Raw genomic sequence first — 25,386 nt, forward strand, 5'->3', positions numbered from 1 at the left:
AGTGTGAGGGTCTTTCCATAGCTGAAAACTGTGGCAACCCTGTATGGAGCAGGTCTAGCCGAGCTATTTTACCAACATCATATGCTCACCTCGTGTCTCTGTGCCACATTTTTGGTCATCCTCACAATATTTCACCCATTTTCATAGTTCATTACCCATTTAATAAACTACAATATGTATGCTGTAAACAAAACTTGAACATGCACTGGGAAACAAAAGCAAATTGGGTGACTTACTTGATGGCAGTAAACATTTTAATAGTCTGGGATCAAAGCAGCAATACATCTGTGATATCCCTGTACGCTGCAACTTTTTGAAACTGATAAACCAGTTACTGTCAAGTCGATCGTGACGCACAGTGAGGCTATGTGTGAGCAGAACTGCAACCTCTAAGGTTTTCAATTACTGGTTTTTAAAAAGTGAATCTCTAGGTCTTTCTTCCAAAGTACCTCTGGGAAGTCTTGAGCCCCCAACCTTTCATTTAGCCGCCAAGCATGTTAATCATTTGTACGATTGCTAAGGATTTAATTATCCCACACCCCACCACCAAACTGTATTATACATCCTGGTGGCCTAGTGGCAAGAAGCCACACTGCAATCCCAAAGGCTTGTGGTCCTCCACCAACTGCTCTGTGGGAGAAGGACAGGTAATCTCCCATGCAATTAGCTGCCTCTGAAAACTTGCCGAAGGGTCTGCTGTGGGTCTGTACTGACTCTGTGGCACACAAACCACCACCACCACCCGCACTTGTATGGGAATGAGTTGTCTTCTGTGTTAATGAGGCAAAGTTAGTCTTCTATGTTAATGAGTCACTAAATCGCTTCTGCTTTATAAAAGAGATTTAACAAGCAAGGGAGCAAACAGAGATGAGGAAAGATAAATACCAAGACATCTGGAAATCTCCAAGGAATCAGAAAACAAGTTAAATAGACAAGAACTTTCCTCTAGAGCCAAAACCTCCTCCCAGGCCAGCACTGTAAATTTGAACTTCAGGCCTTCTAAGAAGGGCAGCCTCCAACCTTGCAATTAACAGCCTATGAAAACCTGCTGGAGGGGCAGCTATGGTTGATTCCAGTTTAATGTCAATTAATTGAGTTGAGCTTCCTAAACTATGAGAAAATACATTCCCATTAGTTAAAGATAATCCATTTGTGATGTTTCTGTTATAGCAGCACTAGAGAATCCAGCTAGCTATGGAGAGAGTCCATCACCATATGAAAGAAGAGTTAGTGCCACTTAACAGAAGCTAAAAGATTGGGGAATGGACTTGACCAAGACATTTTATCAAGTAGGTAGCTGATCAAAGTAGGTCCTCCATGGAGAGATAATCCACTGTGCTTTGAACAGGACTTGTGAATATTTCAAACATGCTTAGTGTCATCAGTGCACTTCATTGGGTCTTAGAGACAGTGAGGAGAGACAGAGAGCTTGTTTCATGTGCAAGATACTCCAGCCATTTCCAGCCCTGATGGCATTTTGGTGCATATTTTCTGCTCTCCCCATCTGTGTTCTGCTCTACCTCCTGCCCTTAACTGGTCCTATGTCGTTAGCATCAGCTATTGGGTCTTGCAGAATGGGTACACTTTCTTGCCACATCACCTTACAGAGTCACTCTTGTGTCCTGAAAGACTTTGTGACACCATGAATAGACAGGTTCAATAGATTTCCACTCCACCTCATTAAAGAAGGGAAAATAATGGACTGACTATTTCATATCCGGTCCGACTAGCACATCCTAAATAGGGTCATATATCATGCAAATAGAAACAACTGGATATGGACGAGTCAAGAGTAGAAAGTGCTGTCTTTGCCATTAAATGAACCTGAACTAGAATGCTAGCTCTTTCAGTGCCTGACAATGTGATATACTTCATTTTTGTGGATAATCTTTTTTTACACTAGTGTAAAACTGGAATGATGATACTTACCTTTTTATAATGCCTGATAGAGAGTGAAGGGTTATCTTAGTGGTAAGGAGTTGCACTGCCAACACAAAGGCACTCAGTTCTAATTAATCAGCTACATCACAGAAGAAAAGTGGGCAGTTTTCTGCCTTGCAAATTACTGCCTCTGAAACCCCACTGGAGGGTCAGCTATGGGTCAGTTGTGACTCAGTGATTTTTATAATAAGTTCATAGGGAATTGCACTGCTAACCCAAAGGCAGCACTTTTCTGGTGGTTTGATTCCCCCAACACCTCTGAGGGAGAAAGATGGGAAATTTTCTCTGCTCTCAGGGACCTCTCCAGAGTACTGAGAAGCAACGTTGTCAGTCTAGAGACTAAGGTGCACGTGATCCAGGCTCTGCATCAGAGAGCTGGACAATGACTAAGGATCACACAAGAAGAATTGATGCCTTTGAGTTGTAGTGCTGGAAAAGAGTCTTGAACAGACCATGAACCACCAAGAAAATAAATAGGTCTGTCTTAGAGAGAGTGAAACCAAGTTTCTACTTGGAGGCTACGATTTTTGAAGCGTCATCTCACATACTTTGGGCATGTGGCCAGGAGGGACCAATCATTGGAGAAGGACCATGCTCGGAAGGCTAGAGGCACAGCCCAGGAGAGGGAAACCTCAGCTGAGATGGATTGATACAATAACTGCAGCAATGAGGGGAGGTGTGTCGGAGTCTGTGAGGCTCGCTTCAGACAGGGCAGGTTTCAGACCTGTTGTACATAGGAGTTGCTATGTGTCACAGGTGACTCAACAGCACATAACAATTAAACAAACACTTTATAACCTCCAAAAAAACCTGCTGGAAGGGCAGCTATGAGTCAGTTCTGGCTCAAAAACGAGTTTAAATTTGAGTGGGATATCGCATATGCTCCATAAATAGAGATGGCGATTACTACCACCATTTTCACCACCCTTACTACAACTATTATAATTATTTTGTAAATTGCACCCAATTCCTTTTGATGTTGTTGTTTATTGTGATTAAAGTGAAAGTTTACAAAGCTGGTTGATTTTTGTTTAACCATTTTGTTTTATGACATTAATTACTTACATTAAATACTCATTCAAATATTACATTAAATAAACAAATTCTTTCCATTGTTTCCCTATGATTCTCATTTCCACCAGTCCTTCTATCCTACCCCTTCCTTCTGAGCTTTATTCTTGGGCAAATGATGCCCTTTTGATATTATATGGTTGATTATTCTAAGGAATAGGTGCCTCCCTGGTGTTGCTGTTCATTGTATAGACTTGTCTATTGTTTAGCTGAAAGTTGAGCCATGGAGAATAGTTTTGTTCAGAAGATGGTCTTGGAAAAAGTCTAAAGGAGGAAGGGGTGGGGGCACTGAGAGTAGGGAAGAGGAGAAATCTCGAGGTCACAGAATTTGGTAGGTAGAGTGCGGTAGGTGAAGGAATTAGGAAAGATCCAGTTAGGGACCTGAAACATGGAGGAATTGGTGGGCATGGATCAATCGTGGTTAATTTTATAAAACACAATGTATGGGAATGATTGCATTTAAAACAATGTCAGCAGAGGAATGAATGAAACACAATGTATATAAAGAAAACACAAGATATACTAATTTTGTATGCAAACCAATATAAAATAAAAAAAAAAAAGACAGTCTTGGCTGTCTCCCACTTGTCTCAGTCATAAGCTTGGCTAGGTTTTGGTAAAATTTTTTCCCCCCATTGATTTATGTAAGTGAAACTTTATAAATCATATTAATCTTTCATTGTCATTATAGACTTTTCGTTTTATAACATTAATTGCAGTTGATGAATATAATTAACTTATTAGAATGTCTAATCAAATTCCTGTCTTATATTTCCATTCATACTCATAGCTCAGTATGAATGGGTTGTACATAGGGTCGCTATGAGTTGCAGGCGACTCGACGGCACATAACAACAACAACAACATATTTCCATTCCCTTCGATGCCTGACTGGTTGTGTTTTTCAGTTTTGTTCTTTTCTTGGTCCCCTCAATCCAGAACCTCCTGGCTACTTCTAGAGTGGTCGGCAGCAGTAGCTGGACCCTGTATAGAGTTCTGGTCTCAGGATTGTGGAGTTTGAAATCCACGTGCCTACTTCGTTAGCCCTGAACTCATCGATTCTACCCATGTTGGCTTTCCTTCCCTTTTCTTTGTTCCAGGCCAGGAGAGACCAGTAGTTTTACCTTAGATGGCTGCTCACAAGCTTTTAAGTCCCAAGCCAGGACTCACCCTGGAAGGACATAGTGCACTGTCTTTGTGGTCTCTGGTATGCTAATTGATCTCAGTCACCACAGCCCTAAGACCAGCAGCTTGTTTGCTCATTGTGATGGGTTTTGATTGATAGATCTACATGATTCTCCCCCCATTGGCTCTTTTGAATTTATTTACATAATACACTAATATGTAAGCAAGGATATCATCTGCCTAATTAACATAATCTGCTGAGGAGCTCCTGTTACCTGTTCATGTCTGTTCATCTTGCCTGTCTGCCTGCACATCTGCTGGTAGATTAATGTCTATTCTGCCTGCTATTGTGACAGTGTATGTGCAAAGGTGTTTACTTGTTGACTAATTTTCAAGTATTATACACACAAATACATAAATACAGGGAGCTCTAGTGACCTAGTGGTAAGAAGCTGCACTGCAATCCTGAAGGCACACAGTTCAAATTCATCAGCTGCTCTGTGGGAGGATGGGCAGTCTCCTCCCATGTAATTAACTGCCTCTGAAAACCCACTGGAGGGTCAGCTCTGGGACAGTTCTGACTCAGTGAAACATAACAACAACATCAAGAGTTCATAGTGGTTGCATTGCCAACCCAAAGGCCCATGGTTCGGATCTACCAATTGCTCCTGAGGAAGCATGATAGGCAGGTCCCTCCTGAGTGATTTGCAGCCTCTGAAAACCCATGAGAGGATCAGCTATGAGTCACTTTTGACTTGATGGCAATGAAGTTATTGGTCCATAGCTAATAACCCTTCACGTGTTTGTTGGCCATCTGAATGTCTTTGGTGCTGGCGGGGGTTTTTTGTGTGTTCTTCACTCATTTTTAAATCAAGTTGTTTGTCTTTTTCTTCCTGAAGTGTTGTAACTTCATAGATTTATCTCTTTTCAGATACATCATTACCAAGTTATGTTCCCAATCTATAAGTTCTCTTTTTACTTTTTGTAAAAGTCCTTTTATGTACACAAGGGTTTCAGTTTTAGAAGTGTCTTGTTACCTCATTTATTCTATTTTTGGTTATGCTTAATAATATATTTATTCCATTGAATAGGGCATCTAAGATTGCTTTTACATTTTCTTTGATGTTTAAAGTTTGGGGTTTTACACTTAGTGCTTGATCTACCTTGAGTTAGGTTTTGTATATGGTGTGAGACGTGAATCTTGTTTCCATTTTCTGCAAACAGATGTCCAGTAGCACCAGCATCATTTGTTAATGAGGCTGTCTTTTCTTCTGCCTAAGAGATGTCATTTATTTGTCAAATATTAGCTCTGGGTTCTCAGTTCTATTCCATTTGTTTATGTGCTCATCATTGTGCCAGTACCAGGCTGTTTTGACTTTTGTGATCTAGAAGTGTATCCTAACTGGTTTTGCATTCAGTGTACCATGTGACCTCATAGCAGCCTATTGAACTAAGGTAGCATAGGAGTAGTTACCCTATATTCCAAACGAGGGAACTAAAGATAAAAGAGGTCAATTAAATTATTTGCTTGGTTTCAGATAGAAGATGGAATTTCTGTCTGGGCTTTAATTGTAAAGACAGAGCCCATGCTGTGTCTTTTTTTATGTGCTCCCTACCTCTACTCACAAGCACTGGACAATGAACAAATACATTCTCAGAAGTCCAGTGCCTAGATTGATTTTTTCAGGGACTGAGCCATCTGCTCTCTCACTTCTGCCTTTCTCTAAGCCATCCTGTTCCGTTGTAAACATTGCACATATTAGTTTTGCACCCCGCTCAGATACCTGTTTGAGTCTTAGAGGAGATCAACCTCACCACCAAGGCATGTCAAGGGCTCTTCTGGCTGTCAATATTGGATGATTAGAGACCACCAGAGGCCTCTAACAATGCTAATTGAGCAGAAGCTCTGAATGCTGTTCTGTGCCCTGGCTGTGGTCTTTTCAAGACCACAGATTACCTCTGTGTTACAAGGACAATATAAACCTTTTTTCCCCCTCTGCTATAATCGTCAACCTTAGTTGACAGATATACTGAGAATAGATTCATGTTTGAGAAGCTGATAATTCCCTGTGAATTGGTTTGTCATGCTTTTTTAAGTCTGTGTGTACACGGAAAACAGTTTTTTGAATTCTCCCCGTGCGTGGACGTGCATGCTGGTTCCTCCTCAATTCCTCACGAATGTCACAAATGACTTTCCTTGAGTTTACCAATTTGCAGGATTATAATGCTTCTCCCTGGACACCTGTGCCCTAGATAAATTCCAGCCAGAATAGCTATCTCTATTCCTAAACTGTGGCTTATTTTTCAGGTAAGAGGGCCTTGGTTTTAGGTCATCCGCAGCAGGGGTATCCAGGATCTGGAGCTAACGGTTGGCTCTATTTTTTTTCGTGCAGCTGTGTGGAGGAGTACAAGCTGGCGCCTGATGGAAAATCCTGCCTGATGCTCTCAGATGTCTGCGAGGGCCCCAAGTGCCTCAAGCCCGACTCCAAATTCAACGATACCCTCTTTGGAGAAATGCTACATGGTTACAACAACCGGACCCAGCATGTGAACCAAGGGCAAGTCTTCCAGATGACCTTCAGGTATGGGCCAGTCACTTGTATGTGGTATAAGTCTTTGGCACAACCTCTAAGTAGGTTCAGGGAATCATGAGCACCAAAGAATGGCTGACAGAATCACTCCTCCCGCTTATCGAAACCCACCTGTGGACTATTAGAGGCCAGCCTGTGAGGTTTCTTCTTATCTGCAAATCCACTTCTGTTCTTCTCCCTCAATTCCCATCTCCATTTCCCTGACCTTGTCTATGTATTTTAAATTCATTCTGCAGTCATTCTGTAAGCACACTAAATGGAATTTAAATTTTTAATTACCCTTTTCAGTCCACTAAAAAATAAGTGTCCTTCGCAGCCTACTAAGGCAGTATAAAGACATTAATGAAGTAGAAAATAAAAATTTCATCATCCAGAAATACACAGAATTAACATTTTTCTGAATGTTCTTAAAACATCTGCCCCCCTCCTTTTCTTCCCCTCACCCCCAACATATGCGTATCTCAGTAAAGCAGTTCTAAAAAATGCTTTTTAAAGTCAATGATGTGCTGAAATACTCCATCCATATTAATGAATGCAGAGGTGCATGAGAAAGTAAAAAATGAGAGTACACTCATAGCTCCGTCGGTCGGGTTATGTGAGGGTCAGGCACAGACATGCTGGTTGTGAAGGGTGTCTTAGGACAGTTAAAGGAACTGGGGCGGTCCTGCCTCAAGAAGAGAGATTGCAGGTGGGACTTAGTCATGCCTCGAAAATCTGAAAAGTCCTGAAATGGCAGAATGAAAAAAAAAAAAACAAACACAAAAAACCTTCTTCAGTATCTAAGAAAAGATTCCCTTTTGGAAATTGAATGAGCTCTGCTTTTAGGCAGTTCTGCACGGAAATGGCGATGATTATTACTGCAAAGTGACCCCTTGCTAATATATGAAGACAGGTTGATGGAAGTCAGAACAGGTAAGAAGCCTCATCATTGTGACTGTCATCATTCCCATCCATCATCTTATTAATGACAGTGCTTAGTGTAGGAAGAGTGGCAGGAATGGTGACCATTTTTTAAAGAATTGTTCCGTGTCAAGCTCTTTACTAAGTATTTTAATAATAATAAATAATGATACTAATAATAACAACAACAGCTAATACTAATTCTTGGAAGGAGAAGTGGCATCCACTTCCATAATAGCTTGCCTCTGGAAACCCTACGAACCTGGAGAGAGGATGAGAGACACCCAAGCATTGAGGACTCTCCTTCATAGGGTCGCTATGAGTCGTCTGCGACTCGACGGCACTTAACAACAATAACAATACTAATTCATTACATGATAAGAGCTGTTTTAAACACTTTCTATGAATTAACTTATCCAGGCCTCACAGTGAACCTGTGAGGAAGAATGTCTTCTCTTCCTTTTTGTATAGATGAAAAACAAACATACTAAGTAATTTTTCCAAGACGCCATTCTAAGAAGTAAGAAAGCCAGAATAATTGTCACATTAGCATCACTATTAGAATGGTTTAAGGCACCACAGCGAGTTCAGGTGGTACAGTCTGTAGGGAACTGCACCTCTTTGCTGAGTTGAATTCATCAGCGGCTCCAGGTGGAAGTAAGGTGGGCAGTCTCCTCCTTTGCTATTTATAATCTCAGACCCAATGGAGGATCAGTTAGGAGTTGGTTCTAGCTCAACAGCAATGAGTAGTAATAGTGGGAAGGCACATGTCCTTTATTCTACAATTGAAGAATCAGCACCAGAGACATTAAATGACTCTCCTAAGGTCACCAACCAGTGACAGACAGAGTCAAGATTTAGACTCAAGCCTTGGCCAGTTCTAAAGCCTTGCTCTTGTCTTCTAATACATTTTTCCTCTTCATCTCACATTTTATAGGTGAGGCGATTGAGAACTAGAATGGGAATATGAGTTCCCCAAAACTATTAAGCTGTCAAGTTGTCACAGATTCTTTTAGCATCTACTGTGTCTCAAGAAACATGTGGTTTTTGGGGTTACAGTGACATATGAGCTGGAAATGGCTCTAGGCTCTGTGGTGCTTTGTGTGTGTGTGTGTGTGTGTGTGTGTGTGTAAGGGGGTGTATGTGTGTGTATAGGGGTAGAGAAGTTGATCATATATAGTTACTTAAATGGTTACAAATACTATGAACTAAAGGTACAGGTTTCTAGGAATGTAATAAATAGCAGGTTCTAATTTAATTGTAGGAGCTCTGGTGACCTATTGGCAAGAAGCTGCACTACAATCCCAAAGGCACACAGTTCAAGTCCACCAGCTGCTCTGTGGGAGAAGGATGGGCTGTCTCCTCCCTGTGCAATTAATTGCCCCTGGAAACCTGCTGTAGGATCAGCTATGGGTTTTTTCCAACTTGATGGTACACAAGAACAACAATTTAATTGAAGCAGAACAGTAAGACTACCTCTGTTACTTTAGAAAGCAAGGGCAAAGCACTGGAAGTCACTTTTTGTATATCCAGCAACATTCAGAATTAATATTTTCTTAAGATTTTCTCTGTCTCTCTCCCATTTTTTCTCCTCATTCAATCTCTATACAAGTGCTTACACCTGCCCCCCACCCCCATCATATATGCATACACATTCAAAATTTAAATAAAATGCCTTTGGAACAGGATTTGAACAATGACCAAGGAGAATTGATGCCTTTGAGCTGTGGTGCTAAAGAAGAGTATTGAGAGTACCATGGACTTCTAGGAAAATAAACAAATTCATCCTGGAAAGGGTCAAACCGGGTGGCTCCTTGGAGGCAAGGATTCTGAGGCTCTGTCTAACATACTTTGAACATGTCGTAAGGAGAGACCAGTCCTTGGAGAAGGACATCATGCTTGGGAGGCTGGAGGGACAGTGCAAGAGGGGAAGGCCCTCTGTGAGGTGGATTGATTCAGTGACTGGGATGATTGGGATGGGAGTGTCTGAGACAGTGGGATTGGCACAGGACAGAGCAGAGTTTAGGGCTGTTGTACATAGGGTCGCTATGAGTTGCAAGTGACTCGACAGCACATAACAACAACAACAACATGAAAGTGTTAATTCCTGAAATATGATTAGGAGTTAGTGTTGGGAAACATTTCAAACAGAGAAAATGGAAGATTCTAGTGTTCTAAGAAGGGAGAGAATGTGGCTGGTCAGTGTGTTTGATGATAAGAAAGTAGGGGAAAAGTGGTCAGAGATTAAACTGAAGCAGTAACCAGTGGCAGATAATGGGGTCTCTCAGCACAAGACTTTCTTTTAAGAGCAACAGGAGAACTCCTCGGTGGGTTAACGGAAGGGAGTAAATCATTGTACTGCATTTTATGACATTAGAGTGTCTGTGTCATAACAAGTTATGGCTAACATTGCAAAGAATGATAATCTCAAACTACTTAGTTATGCTTATGCAAAACCTATACCTAGATCAGAAGGCTGTTGTGTGAACAGAGCAAGGGAACACTACATGGTTTAAAATTAAGAAGGGAGTGAAAGAACAAACAGATATGTCTTGAAGAAGGTGCAGCCATAGTGCTCTTTGGAGGCAAAGATGATGAGGTGCCATCTCGCATACTTTGGGCATATTGCTAGGAGGGGCTATTCCTTTGAAAAGAATGTGATGCTCAGAATGATAAACAGTTGGCAAAGGAGATTGACACACGTGGATTGACACGGTGACTACCATCATGGGCTCTAATGTGTCAGGAAGTATGAAGATGGCGCAGAATAGGACAGGGTTCAGATTTGTTGTTCATAGGCTCTCTGTAGGTTGTACTACACTTGATAGCACCTAACGACAGCGAGTGTGTGGAACATACATTGCAATGAAAGTAAGTGGGAGAGTGGGTGTGGTAGAGTATCAGTTAAAAGTCTACTGTAGAAACTGAGTGAGTGGCGATGATTTCACCTCAGATCACGGGAGCAATACAAGAGAAAAATATTTTCCGGTAGTGGGAAACAGTCTTCTTAAATAGTAGATATATTGTAATACTGAGATTTACAGTGCTTTGTTGTTGTTACTGTTATGATTATTGTTTTAGAACTCACTCGTAACTGACCGTTTAGTAGTTTTTCAGAGACAGTAAATCACATAGCAGACTGCCCATCTTTCTTCTGCAGAGCAGCTAGTGGGTTTGACCAGCATGCCTTTGGGTTGGCACTGTAACCAGTAAACCACCAGAGTTCTCTTCTACATTGCTATTCATCTATAATGTTAATCACTTCTGATCATAGATAAAGCAATGATGTTTGGGTCCAGAATTGAAAATAAAGAAACTGCCCCTGTTTTTGAGGAGAAAATGTATGTACTTATAAAATGACACACCCAGTTGAGTAGGTAAAGGAAGAAGTTATTTCACTTTCAAAGCAATGTGCCAAGTTTTGCCAATGGTTTCCATAGAGTTCTCATGCAAAGCCTTCCAAAGGGAATGAGAAGGGAGGATGAAATCTTCTCGGAGGAAACATGTCAACTGTGATTTGAAGCAACGGTGAATAGCAATGCTTGCTAGAGTGAAGAGCTTCAGAGACACTTATGGTACAGGAAGGAGTCTGCAAAGGTCCTGACAAATGTCCAGGAGGGAGACATCAAGAAAACAGTCCTCCCTTCCAGATAGATCTGGCTTCGAGCTCTGATTCCTCCCACAACAATCATAGAGCTACTGTCTCATTTTTTAAAGGGGGTGTTTGTCTCACATGACAGCCACTGTAAGAAGTACATCATATGTTTTACATTGTTTGAGTTCTCACATAAACTGTCAGTGACTAACATGTGATAAATGAACAAATACATCCATTCCCCACATCTTGGGCAAGTATAAGCTTGTTCCAAAGGGAGAATCCACATGAGTAATAAAGTACTGGAATCTGAAGGACTTAGGCATCATGGAATCCTGGGATCCCCTTTTACATTTGGTGAAAGGACTTGCCTAAGATCTTAAGCAAGTCATTGTCATGCTAGCCCCTGACTCCTATCTCCTGATAGTTCAGGATGGTGTCTCCCCACCTACCACCAACAGTTAGAGAAAGCATGGGGTCTTTTTTTAAAAAAAAAAAAATTATTCATTTTAATGAACATTTACATAGATTTTGGATTTCCATTCATTCATTGTTGCATTTTTCTCCCTGCCCACTTCCTCATTAGTTCACTCTTCTCTTTGAAAAGTAAAAGAAAAAATCCTTCATTGGTATACAATTCCCCTGTCCCCCACCCCCAGCCCAAGTACACTATGCAACCTTCATTCTGGACTCTTGTCATAACCATAATACCCAAATATATCACTTTTAAACTGTTCTCTCCCTCATCTGTTTCAATGCACTATACATAATTTATCCAGTTTTTCTCAGGCTTGGGATGAAACTAAGCATGGAGTCTTTAAGGCTAGGTTCTGACTGGAGTCTTTATCTGCCTCAAACATGCTGGTGATTGTTTCCAGCCTCCTCTCTGTCTTGGCAAGTCTTTGACAGCCAACATTTGTGTCTGTGTTTATTTGTTCTTGAAAAGGAGAAAAGTTATACCCATACACACACACACACACACACACACACACACACACACACACACACACACATTGCAAACTAGCTTTTCTCTTTTGACAACAGCTTCAAAATTTAGGGACTTCCCTTGACTACCTCATATTACTCCAACCCCATTACATTTAAGTTTTCTCATTCTTGGCTTAACTTAAACTTTCTTTGCAAAGACTTCTTTCCCCAGCCTGTGTCACCTCTCAGATCCATGGGCTAAGTCAGTGGACTCCCCACTGTGGGAAGGCAAGCAGCTTCTGATGAGTCTAAATTTATCTCTTTCATGTCTCCTTTCCTGAGCCCCAGACAGGGGAGGGTGGAGACTGGGGCTTCTTTGTCCTCCAGCTTCCAGAAGGCAGGCCTGAAAGTTTTCAGCATCAAAGGCGGCTGTCATTTCACACCTCCTCCTCCTTCCTTGTCTCCCTCCCTCCTTCAAGTAATCTCCGGTCCAGTCCTTGAGAGTAGCCGGCTGGCTCCACCACCAGCCGTCCTGCCATATGCCTCTTTTCCTGACAGTGTTTGGTCTGGGATTTCAAAATCTTTACCTGCTAAAGAGTCTTCTGTTTGATGATTACAGTGCCACTCTGTCCTCCCCTCTGCCCTGTCCACATCACCACACCCAACAGCCTAGACATCGGAAGGAAGGTTTGCATTTTCATGCCTTCTCTTTACTCGCTAGAAGAACAACCTGAGTTTTTGCCTTATGAAAAATTTGAAATCTCCAAACTTGATAAACAGTTAGAGATTAACTACTTCAGACCTGACCACTTGTACAACTGGAGAAACTGATGTCCAGAATATACTCTTAGTGTGTCCGGAACTCACAATAATTGGGGCTTCACTGAGCTTAGTCCTCAACTCTCAAACCAGTACTCTCCTTGTTTCTGAATCTTTTATAAGATATGCAAGCAAAATTGCATCTCCTGCATTATCATATGAGAAAGCCACTTGTCCTATATCTGCTTTGAGGGGGAAAAAAGTGGAGGACTCAGGTGTCCCAGAGAGCTGCCAAATGTATGGCTAAGAATGTTTCTTGGGCAAAATCCATCACCATATGAATCTTCCTCCTCAGGTTGCCCCATGAAGGCACTAGAATGTCTCTGAGGGAGGAGCATGGGAAGATGTTGGGGATCCCATAGCAATTCGTGGTTGTTTACTTTGCATGTAGATTGGGAACAGGGCACACTAAGAGTTCCACAGAGAGACAGAGGCAGTGAAAGATACAGAAACCAACAGAGAGACAATGGCAAGACGTGGCAAGAGAGGTAAAGGTCAGGTTCATAAAGGAGAGTCTGGTTGACAGAGGAAGAAATGGTAAGCATGGAAAGTTATGATCCCGCTTTTATGAAATATCTGGAATAGGTAAATATATAGAGACCAAATATTATTGGTGGTTATGAGGGGTGGAGGGTAGAATGGGAAATTGGGGGCTCATTGATTTGGAGACACCCGTCTTCTTCTTAAGGGTAATGAGAACAGTTTGAAATGTGCAATGTAATGGTTGAACAGTATGATAAATATAGCTGAAGTCACAGAATTATACACATGAAGAATATTGAAAATGAAAATAATTTGTTCATAGATACTTACCTCAGTGAACGAGAGAAGTGGACAGGAGTGGAAATGGTAAGGGCGGCGGGCAAATGGGAGAGTTGGGAGGGGGTGAGTTAGAGAGTGTGGGAGTCAGAGGGTACACCTAAATGAAAGGAAAATTGACAGAGTTAAAGTCACAGTGTATTTTATTCCCAAAGAGATAATGCAGGTTGTTTTAAGAGGCAGGAAGATGCCGGGAGAGAGCACTGAAGTGGGAATCAGGTTCAAATGGACATAAATGGACATGAAAGGCATAAATGGTCATGAAATCCACTTTGTGAGGTATTTTACCAAATGACAAGTCAATGATTCCTCTTTGGAATTGCACTGAATCCCAGTAGGTGAGGTTACGACACCTTGCTGTTCCTCATCCCTTTTGGTGTGCTGTGTTAGTTTTCATGATGCCTTCTAGGTCACAATCAGAAGCTTCTTCCTTCATTTTGATCAATGTGAGAATTGGCAGACTGTTGAAGAGAGATAATTTTGTCAGAGATTGGTGGCATTTGATGGTTTTTAAACTTCCTTCCTTCTCCTGTTTTCATCCATCCTATTCCATTTCCCTAGGAAGGAAAGGTCAACTTTGGATATAGATTGCAGAGATTTAGATAAGCATCATTCAGAAACTATACTGAGCCTGCAGTTTTAGAAATAGCAGTGAGAAGCGGGCGCTTGAGAGTGGAGGCTGAGCAAATTACAATGGTAGATTTGCAAACGGCTCATCAAAAGTAAGACAGCAGACCTGCCCACAGACCTTCAGGAATGACCCACGTTGAGTGTGAAGGGCTCATAAGAGAATTTACTAGAAAGGCACTTCTCAATCTGGTCTTCTTATCAGATTGCATATTGTACAGCATAAAGAGGGCTGTTTGGGGTAAGATGTGGGATTTCAGGATGTGGCACCCCAACCCACGCCTGGTGAGACAGAAGGGCTATTTTGTAAGGATTCAAAGAAAGCTGGCCCTCATTGGTGGCATCCATTTGTTTGCCGGATGAGAATACCGAGTCATATCTTATTAAGTAGCCTCCCAGGTGGTTTTGGACTGTCCTTTTCCCAGTTAATTCCTAGGTTATGGTTCATTTTATATGTTTCTTCTAAATCTTTTGCCTTCCCTCTTTTTACTTATTTTTTCCTCCTCCTTCTACCAGGTACGTAATCTTTTTATGTCCCAAATCTTGTATCACCTATTTTCTCTATTGTTTTTATTTCTTTTTTATAATACCTGTTTAAAAGTAAGTATTTACAATTTGATTCTACAAAAAGAATTAAATATATTCATTAGAATTTATTAGACCATGCCTTGATAAAAATACGTGGATTGACAAATAATTTGTACTTCATGCCCTTCAACAATGGTAGGGATTGCATTGACTCTGATATTTAAGGACCTGGGATTACATGAACATGATGATATATTAAATAACTTTATTTCCTTTCAGACAGAAATGATAATATGCTAATCTATGATTGATAAAGTAGACCCCATAGTCAAACACCCCTCAAAAGGCTCTGCAGGGAAATATAACTGTTTATGTGCATAGGAGATGAGTTCTAGCAGTCAGTACTGTCTGCCACACAGAAGCACAGAGAGGAAAGAGTGGACCAGTTGCTTAGAAATGACGGTGCCTATATTTAATGCTCTGAGGCCCATTTATTTGGTAGTACTCTTTGGCTTTTGGCTCTTGTTCATTTCAAAGTGCCTGCTTTTAGCAATGTGACAAGACGCTTTCCTATTTGACAAACCCTTTCGTTTTATTCCCCACTAATCTGGTGAGACCAGTTTGGTTGTTCCTTGGAGGCAGGGATTTGGAAACTCCAGCTCACATACTTTGAGCATGCTACCAGGAGGGAGCAGTATTTGCTTAGAAGGGTCAGGGGGTCAGTGGAGGAGAAGACACGGATAATATGGCTTGACAAAGTGGCTGTGGCCGTGGGTCATGAGATTGGCTCAGGATAAGACAAGGTTCAAAGCTGTTGTTCATGGGGTCTCTATGAGTCATGGTTGACTTGATGACACATCAAAACAACAGCAATACATGGATGTTATCGTTGGAAAAATCTCTTTCCCTCTTTGAACCTCTTGATCTTCAACTGTAACATGGGGCTTAATCTCCAAGTATTCTGCAAAATTATAGTGAGCATTTAGTCTGCTAATTAGCAAGCACCATTGTTGCTGTTATTAAGTGCCATAAATGATGCACTGCCCAATTCAGCACGACTCGCACTATCTCTTCTGTGCTTAAGCGCATTGGTGCAGCTCAGGCCATAGTTTTGGCCCTCCCTTTACTTTCCCAAGCATGATGTCTTTCTCTAGGAACTGCTCCCACCTGATAACATGCCCCAGGTATGTGAGACATGTCTCTCTACTCTGGCTTCTAAGGAACATTCTGCATGTATTTCCTTCAAGAAGGATTGGTTTGTTCTTTTGGCATCCCACAGTATATGCCATCTTCCTCCCTAATACCACATTTCAAAGGCATTCTTCTCTATTCATTGTCCAACTTGCACATACATGTGAAGCAATTAAAAGTACTATGGATGACTTGAATCAGGTGCTCCTCAGTCCTAAAAGTCATATCTTTACTCTTCATCACTTTAAAGAGGTCCTTTTCTAAGACTTGGATTTCAAGAAAGAAGCCTCTTGATTCCAAACCAAGCATTTAGAAGAGACTCCTAGTGCCTACCTGGTCCAGAAAAAAAGTAGTACATGAACTCACAGGAGAGAACAGCACGAGTATAGGGAAAGTGCAGGCTCTGACAGACAGATGGGGTCAGTTCTGTGCCCTGTGGAACCTTGAAAATGTTCTCTGAGCCTCAATCTTTTCTACAATGACATCAGAATTAATTCAAGAATTGTCAATCATCTAACAGAGACAAAATGTGGAAGTCACTAATTTTTTCTCATCCAGTCAGTTGGCCAAGTGGTTGTTCTCCAGATTTCTTGGCACAACTTGGTGAGCACATCCAGGGCAGCATCTGTTAGCTAAAATACGTCAATCAGTGTATCATCTATTCCTGGGGGCTTATTTTTCACTATTTCCTTCAAAGCAGCTTGAACTTCTTCCTTCATCACCATAGGCTCTTGCTCATATGTTATTTCATTAAATTCTTCTGTGCCTGCCAATTCCTTTTGATACAGTGACTCAGTATATTCTTTCCATCTTCTTTTAATACTTCCTGGATCATTTAATATTCTGGCCAAAGAATCCTTGATTATAGTAACACGAGATTTGAATTTGTTCTTCAGATGTATAGCAATAATTAAAAAGACAGGCATACTGCAGTCCCAAGGTTGACATCACTGCTCACTAGCACTCTGGAAAGGTCCCTGACTGCTGATTCCAATGTTGTTGATTGTAGATTCAAGTAAGAAAATATCATTAACAATCTCAAACCTTTCTCAATCTATCATACTGTAGCCTATTGGCATGGTGGGGGAGGGGGTGTTTTTTATTTTTTATGTTGAGAAGCAATCCATATTGAGGGGTTATAGTCCTTGATCTTACGCAGCAAGTGCTTCAAGTGTTCCTCACTTTTAGTGGGCAAGATTTTATCATCTCCTTAACACAAATTGTTGATGAGTCTTCCTCTGATCCTGACACCACACACTTCTTCTTAAAGTCCAGCTTCTCAAATGATCTGCTCAGCTTATAGATTGAAAAAATATGGAGAAAAGATACACCTCAACATACTCTTTTCTTGATTTGGAACCATGTTCCCTTGCTCTGTTCAGACAGACAACAGCCTCTTGGTCTAAGTTTTGCATGAACATAATTAAATGTTCTAGGATTCCCATTCTCAGTGATAACCAATTTGGTTGTGGATGGGTATGAGAACAAACAGGTTTGTCCTAGAGAGGGTTAAGTCAGGCTGCTCCTTGGAGGCAAGGATTCTGAGGCTCTGTGTAACATACTTTGGACATGGTGTGAGAAGGGACACTGGTCATGCTTGGTAGGGTGGAGGGACACCACAGGAAGGGAAGACCCTCTATAAGGTGGATTGATTGATTCAGTGACTGGGGTAATTGGGATGGGTGTATCAGAGACAGTGTGATTGGCACAGGACAGAGCAGAGTTTAGGGCTATTGTACATAGGGTCGCTAGGAGTTGCAAGTGACTTGACGGCACGTAACAACAACAACAAAGGCTAACTCAAAACAGAAAGAAATGGCATGAATCATTTATTTATTTAAAATAATTACAGTAAAAATAAATTTATTTGGGCCCTTTAAAAAAAGGTCCTTTGCAGGATATTTGAAGAGTACAATAAGTCGTTTGATTTCATGATTGCTACTTCCGTGAACATTGGTTGTAAATCCAAGAAAAAATTAAATCCGTCAAAACTTCAGATTTTTCTCCATTTATCATGATGTTGTTTGTTGATCTCTCAGTGGGGATTTTTGTTTTCTTTATGTTGATATGTAATGCATACCTAAGGCTATATAGCCTAAACTTCATCAGTAACTGCTTCAAGTCTTCTTCATTTTCTACAAGCAAGCTTCTTTCATCTGCATATTGCAGGCTGTTAATAAGTCTTTCTCAGATCCCAATGCCATTCTTCTTCATACAGTCTAGTTTATCAGATCATTTGTTCAGTATACAGATAGAATATGTTTGAAGAAAGGATACAACACTTATACACACCCTTCTTCTTCTAACCCTTACACTGTCCCCTGGTTCTGTTCAAACAACTGCTCTTCAGTTCATTTGCTGATTCTACATGCGCACAGTTGAGGGTCCTGGAATTGCCATTTTTCTGCCATTTTATCCATAATTTGTTATGATCCACACAGTCATATACCTTTATATAGTTAATGAAACCAGGTATAAATTGTTCTGGCATTATCTAATTTCAGCAGAGGTTCGTGTGATATCAAAAGCAATATTTCTCATTTGTATCCTTCTCTGAGTCTGGCTTGGATTTCTGGCAGTTCTCTATAAAGGTGCTGCACCAACTGTTTCTATATAATCTTCAAGATTTTCCTTGTGGGTGATATTAGCAATATTATTCTTTAATTTTCACATTCCATTGGACCATTTTTCTTTGCAGTGACCACAAAGAGGGATCTTTTCCAGTCAAATGTGTGGGCAGTTGTCTTCTAAATTTCTCAGTATAGACAAGTGAGCACATCCAACAACACTGCATCTATTTGTTGAAACACTTCAATTGATATTCTGCCAATTTTTAGAGCTTTGGTTTTATTTAATACCGTTCCCACAGTGCAGCATGGACTTCTTCCTTTTATCCTGTTCTTTTCTTTATAATATTTCATGTCCTGAAATGGAGACAATCAACCATTTCTTTCTGGTGAAGTGACTCTATGCCTTTCATCTTCTTTTGATACTTCCTAGGTCATTCAATATTTTGCCCATATAATTCTTTAGTATTGTGTCATACCACAATTCATCTGCCTTGCTTATTAGTTATCAATGCATCAACACTTGACATGTTCTGAAAAATAAGTTGGAAAAACCAGCTCCTGGTCTTTTGATGGTTTTAATTGTTTTTCTGTTTTCTATCTCATTATTTCAGCTCTTGTCCTTATAATTTCTTTTCTTCTAGAGGTTGAGGTTGTAAGATTACCAAGACCAATATCTCTCATGAATATAGATGTAAATATCCTTAACAAAATCCTAGCCAGTAGAATCCAAAAGCATATAAAAAAAATAATTCACCATGACCAAGTGGGATTCATAACAGGTATGCAAGGATGGTTCAATATAATAAAAACAAACAATGTAATTCACTGTATTACTAAAGGAAATAATAAGAACCATTTGATCTTAGCATTTGATGCAGAAAAGGGATTTGACAAAATCCAACACCGCTTCCTGATAAAGACACTCAACAAAATTGCAATAGAAGGGATTTTCCTCAACATTGTGAAAAGTATATGTACAAAAATAAGAGCCAACATCATCCTCAATGGAGAATTTTTCTTGCAAACAGGGACCAGACAAGGATGCCCACTGTCACCACTTCTTTTCAATATTGTATTGAAAGTGCTTACTAGGGCGACATGACAAGAGAAGGAAATAAAAGACATCCACATTGGCAAAGAGATGCTTGAACTATTGCTGTATGCAGATGATATTATAGGTACACAGAAAACCCCAAAGATTCAATGAAAAACTGTTAGAGTTAGTAGGCCAATTTAGTAGAGTGTCAGGATATAAGATCAAGATAAAAAAATCAACAGAATTCCTCTACAGTAACAAAGAGAACTCAGAGAAGGAAATCAAGAAAGCAATACCATTTATAATAGCCAAACACAAATTGAGATTCTTGGGACTGAATGTAACTAGAGATACAAAAGACCTATACAAAGAAAACTACAGAGCATTTCTGCAAGACACAGTAAAAGACATAAAGAAATGGGGAAAAGTGCCCTCTTCATGGACAAGAAGACTCAATATGGTGAAAATGACAATCCTACCAAAAGCAATCTACATGTTCAGTGCAATCCCAAACCAAATACCAAATTCATTTTTCAAGAAGATTGAAAGGGAAATTAATAAATTTATTTGGAGAGGTAAGAGATCCCGGATAAGCAAAACACTTCTGAGAAACAAAAATTACGTTGGAAACATAGCACTCCCTGGCCTCAAACCCACTACACAGAAGCAGTAACCAACACAGCATGGTACTGGTACAATGACAAGCACATAGATCAATGGAAAAGAATTGAGAACCCAAAAATAGACCCAGCTATCCATGGTCAACTGATATTTTATAAGGAAATCAAAGCTATCAAATGGGGAAATGGTAATCTTTTCAACAAATGATGCTGACAGAACTGTGCTTCCACCTGCAAAAAGCTGAAACATGATCCACATCTCATACACAAGGGAGAGAGATGAAGCCTTTCATACCATCTGGGTCTAGAGAGGTAAACAGTACAGCTAATCATGAAGAATAGGTAACAACTGAGGGTTTCTGCATGTTGGGTGGTTTTTTTTACAGTATTGGGAAAGATATACTTTTTTTTCCAATGTGCTGTAACACCTGTGTCCTATGGAGTTACCTGAAGAGTTTACAGTAAAATATGTTGTTGTTGTTGTTGTTTTTATATGCCATTGAGTCACTTGTGACTCATAGTGACTCTATGTACAATTGTTACACCCTATGACTCTGCTCTATGACTCTGTGCCAACCTTATTATTTCTGGCACACCTGCTTCCATTACCCCAGTCACTGAGTGAATCCCCCTCATAGAGGGTCTTCCTCTCTTGCATTGTCCCTCCACCCTCCCAAGCATGACATCCCTCTTCAACGACAGGCCCCTCCCTGCAACATGCCCAAAATATGTCAGACAAAGCTTCAGAATCCTTGGCTCCAAGGAGCAGCCTGGTCTCACCCACTCTAAGACAAACCTGTTCTCCTGGAAGTCTATGGGATATTCAGTACTCTTCTCCACCATCACAGCTCAAAGGTATCAATTCTCCTTCTGTCATCCCTAGTCATTTTCCAGCTTTCTGACACATAGCAAACAATTGTGAAGACTATGGCCTGGATCTGGCAAGCCATAGTCTCCAGACTTACCTCATTGCACTTCAGTACTCTTGAGCAGTCCTTGACAGGAGACTTTCCCAATGCAGTTCATTTTTTTATTTACTGGCTGCTGGTACCAAGAGTGTTGATTGTGGAGCCAAGCAAATGAAAGCTGTTAACAATCTCAGTCTCTTCACTGTCTTATCATGATGCTGCCAATCAGCCCAGTGGTGAGAATTTTTGTTCTCTTGATGTTGAGCTTCAATGCATATTGAAGACTGCAGTCCTTGATCTTACCTAATTAGAAATGTGGAATCTGGATGCTCATGAATGCTGTGTGAAATTTGATAAATGTGTGGGATTTGATAATAGGCCTGGGACCAAATCCAAAAGTTCTAGTTGGTGTGTCGTTAACCTTTCACCTCTAGGGTGATATTCTAAATATTTAATGATTATTATAGACATGGTTCTGACCAATTGGAATGGAAGCCTTTCTAGTTTAAATAGAATGAAGCCTGATGAGTAATTCCTGCTGGGTTGGATATCAGTCTTGTTGACTTTCTACCTCTTCTGCTTTCCTGTTCCCTTTTACTATATTCTCTCCACTGAGCTCCCAATACCTTTGTTGTTGTTACTGTTGTGTGCTGTCACATTGGAACCGACCCGTAGCTGACACTCCAGCAGGTTTTCAGAGGCAGTAATCACATGGGAGGAGATTGCCCATCCTTTTCCTGAAGAACAGCTGGTGCATTGAGATCTTTGAGATTACAGAATCACATCTTACCACTGGGCCACCTGAGGAGTTAATAATAATATAAAAGCTTTCCCCCTTCATTTCCTTTCAAAGCCTGCCTTGATGTGAGTATAGACAGACTTTTCCCCCGTGACACAGGTGGACAGAGCAGGTTGGCTGTCATAGTTTTTTTCACATGAGAAAACTGAAACCTAAGGAGGGTGAGACTTCATATCCAAGGTCACACAGTTGGTAAGTAATGGAGCCAAAACCGAAACCCTGCCTCTTAATCACCTCACAGCCTGAAGGTAATGTGTGTTCGTGCTCATGCACTTACATGTGCTTTCAAACCAGATGATATTCAAAGAGCTAGAGAGCAAATAACAGCTCATCTCCATCATTATATGAGCACTCTGTCTAACCTTGGCATATCCCTCATCTGTGCTTATCGGCATAATTCAATAACACACTTGTGTCACACCAGTGCTTCTCAAACTCTGAGGTATATACAGATCACCAGAGGTTTCTGCTAAAATGTGCATAATGTAATTTATCATTCAGTAGTTATCAGGAATGGACAGTCTCCTCCCGTGCAATTAACTACCTGTGAAAACCCACTAGGGGCCAGCTATGGTTTGGTTCCAACTCTAGGGTACACAGCAGCGGTTTTGAGGAAAGGGCTAAAGCTCTATATTTCAAATGCTCTCTCAGGTAATGATGCTGCTGCTCTGAGGGCAGGATCTGAATAAAACTACCTTTGTTGTCCTTCTCACTCATGGTGAGACCCCATGTGTGTCAGAGTAGAACTAGGCTCCATAGCGTATTAAATGGCTTTGGGTTTTTTGTTTTGTTTTGTTTTGTTTTGTTTTTGTGAGAGGATATTCCTCAGGTCTTTCTTCTGAGGCACCAGTGAGTTAACCCTGACTTCTAGTTTCTTAGGAAGCAGCCGAGAGTGTTAACATTTGCACCACCATAAACAATGACTAAGGATAATAGGAAGAGAATTGATGACTTTGAGTTATGGTACTGGAGAAGAGTTTTGAATATACTATGGACTGCCAGGAGAACAAATAGGTTTGTCCCAGAGAGGGTGAAACCAGGCTGCTCCTTGGAAGTAAAGATTCTGAGGCTTCATCTGACCTACTTTGGGCATGTTGCAAGGAGGGACCAGTCCTTGGAGAGGGACGTTATGCTTGGGAGGGTGGAGGAACAGAGCAAGAGAGGAAGATCCTTGATAAGATGGAGTGATTCAATGATTGGGGTAATGGGGGTAGGTGTGTCAGAGACAATAAGGTTGGCACAGGATAGAGTAGGTTGCTATGAGTTGTAAGAGGCTCGATGGCACATAACAACAAACCAAACTTGATGTGAACTCTTGGGCTCCCTAGGTTATTCCCATCTTCTCCTTGCCTGTTGGAAAGTAGGAACCAAATTCTGAAACCATTGGCCATGGAATCCCAAAAGAATCTCACTCCCAGATTGACCAGTGGAGAGAGTGTGCAGCCAGGGCTCCCAGGCTTTTCTTGGAACCCATCGGGGCCCTGGTGGTTAACGTAGCACTGCCTAGTCTCTGTGTCTGTCCACCTGCTCACTGATGGCACAAGGGATGCTCAGAGCATCCATGGTAATAGGAGAGGCACTTATTCAAGGCAGACTCCTGACCCTTATTTTCCATAACCACAGTTGGCTGCCCAGATCAGAGCTGCCTCAGCGTGTCCATGCTGCTACTCCAGCCAACATGGATGCAGGCTCCTATAGCAGCGGAGAGAGAGGCTGCAATCTGCTGCAGGTCACAGGTGAAAGATAAGCTCCAGGAAAAGTAAAGAGAAATCCAGTTGGGAGAGGTCATTGCCTGAGTGAAGCTTTATTATCCTTAAACTCATAACCCATATCGTAGACCCTCATTAGTTTAATTGGGAATAGAAAGTAGCAAAATTAAAACCTAATGAAAGATGCCTTTTATTGTGTGTGTGGAACAAGGAATTGCAGCCTATTACTAAACAAGCTCCTTCATCTTTTCCCCTAATTAGGGTAAGAGAAAGAAAAATACGTATTTTATTTTTTTAAGAAGACATTTATTCACAGTGTTCATATCTGTAAGTATGCTAACATGGTCATCTGATGAGCAAAACAAATTACAGAGAGCATATTTTAAACATTCTCAGAGTAACCTTAAAATGTGTCTTCACTCTGTTGAAGGTGCCAAAACAACAAAAGCAACTAGGTCCATTTGCCTTCTCTCCGTGGTCTTCCCTCCGGGCTCCTCATTCCTGGTTTTGTTTTTCCTTTTCAGGCCTCAAAAATCCCTGACAAGGTCCTTTTTCTAAGAGAGGGGGCACCCTTCTGAATCACTGAGACATCTGAAGCAAAGACAATTTTAAAGAGCTGCAATTTCATTACACTCAAATGCAGGCAGTAACTCAAGCCAGTCTAAGTGTTCAGAAGGAAAAGTCTGTAGGGAACCTACAGAACAGATAAGTATAGATTGTAATTAGCACAGTAATTGTAATTAGCAGAGCAATTGTAATTAGCACAGTGATTGTTTGTTCATAATGGGTGCTTCCAAAGTGACTCCAGGCAGTTTGTTCTCTTAAATATCTTCTGCCATTTCCTGTGATCTTGTTTACACTGCTAATGTACGAATGTGCTTAGCAATCTCTTTTCTAAATAAACACTCTAAAGGTGTAAGGCAGCCCAGCCCCTGGCCAAGCATTATGCATCCTTAATTAATGGAGTCCACAGCACCAAAATTTTACTATATTTGCATTTTGTTAACACAACATTGGTGTATTACTCTCAGAAGAACTACCTCTGAAGTTATTTGTTATTGGTATTGTTAGTCTTATTAATTACGTGGTGAGGAGCACCTAAGGTCAAAGGGTCTAGTGCTGGCTTTACTATTGTTCTTGTTTGTTCAGGAAAAAGTGTGTTGGGGTTTTTTTTTGTTTGTTTGTTTTTTATTTTTTTTATCACCTGCTATGTACCAGGCATGGAATAGGCACTAGATAGGAAAAGATGACAGTCCCACGGTGGCGCAAATGCCTGGCATTTGATTGGTTAACTAAAGGTTGAAATGTTAAATGTTCATGCATTTGTACTGAGACCAATTTGACTATTTGCTTCTGTTAAAATTGTTGCTGTTGTGTACCGTTGAGTCAGAACCGACCCATAGTTGACCCTCCATCGGGTTTTCAGACACAGTTAATTGCATGGGAGGAGATTGCCCATCCTTCTGCCACAGAGCATTTTGGGGATTAGAAACATGTGCCTTCAGGATTGCAGTGCAGCTTCTTACCACTAGGCCACCAGGTAAGATTAGTTGTTGTTGTTGTTTTATGCCGTCTAGTCACTTGCGACTCATAGCGACCCTATGTACAAC

General features: G+C 40.9%; 1 protein-coding gene across 1 annotated transcript in view; it reads left to right on the forward strand.

Moving 5' to 3' along the window:
- Positions 1–25,386, forward strand: part of ASTN2 (astrotactin 2) — an 895,904-nt gene that overhangs the window by 445,946 nt on the left and 424,572 nt on the right. Inside the window, exon 10 of the mRNA XM_006890703.1 lies at positions 6,531–6,719. Within this exon, the coding sequence (XP_006890765.1) occupies positions 6,531–6,719 (189 nt within the window). The remainder of the gene's footprint in view (positions 1–6,530; positions 6,720–25,386) is intronic.

Source organism: Elephantulus edwardii, unplaced genomic scaffold (genome assembly GCF_000299155.1).
Source record: "Elephantulus edwardii isolate Elephantulus edwardi_28Jun2011 unplaced genomic scaffold, EleEdw1.0 scaffold00092, whole genome shotgun sequence".
Classification (NCBI taxonomy): domain Eukaryota; kingdom Metazoa; phylum Chordata; class Mammalia; order Macroscelidea; family Macroscelididae; genus Elephantulus; species Elephantulus edwardii.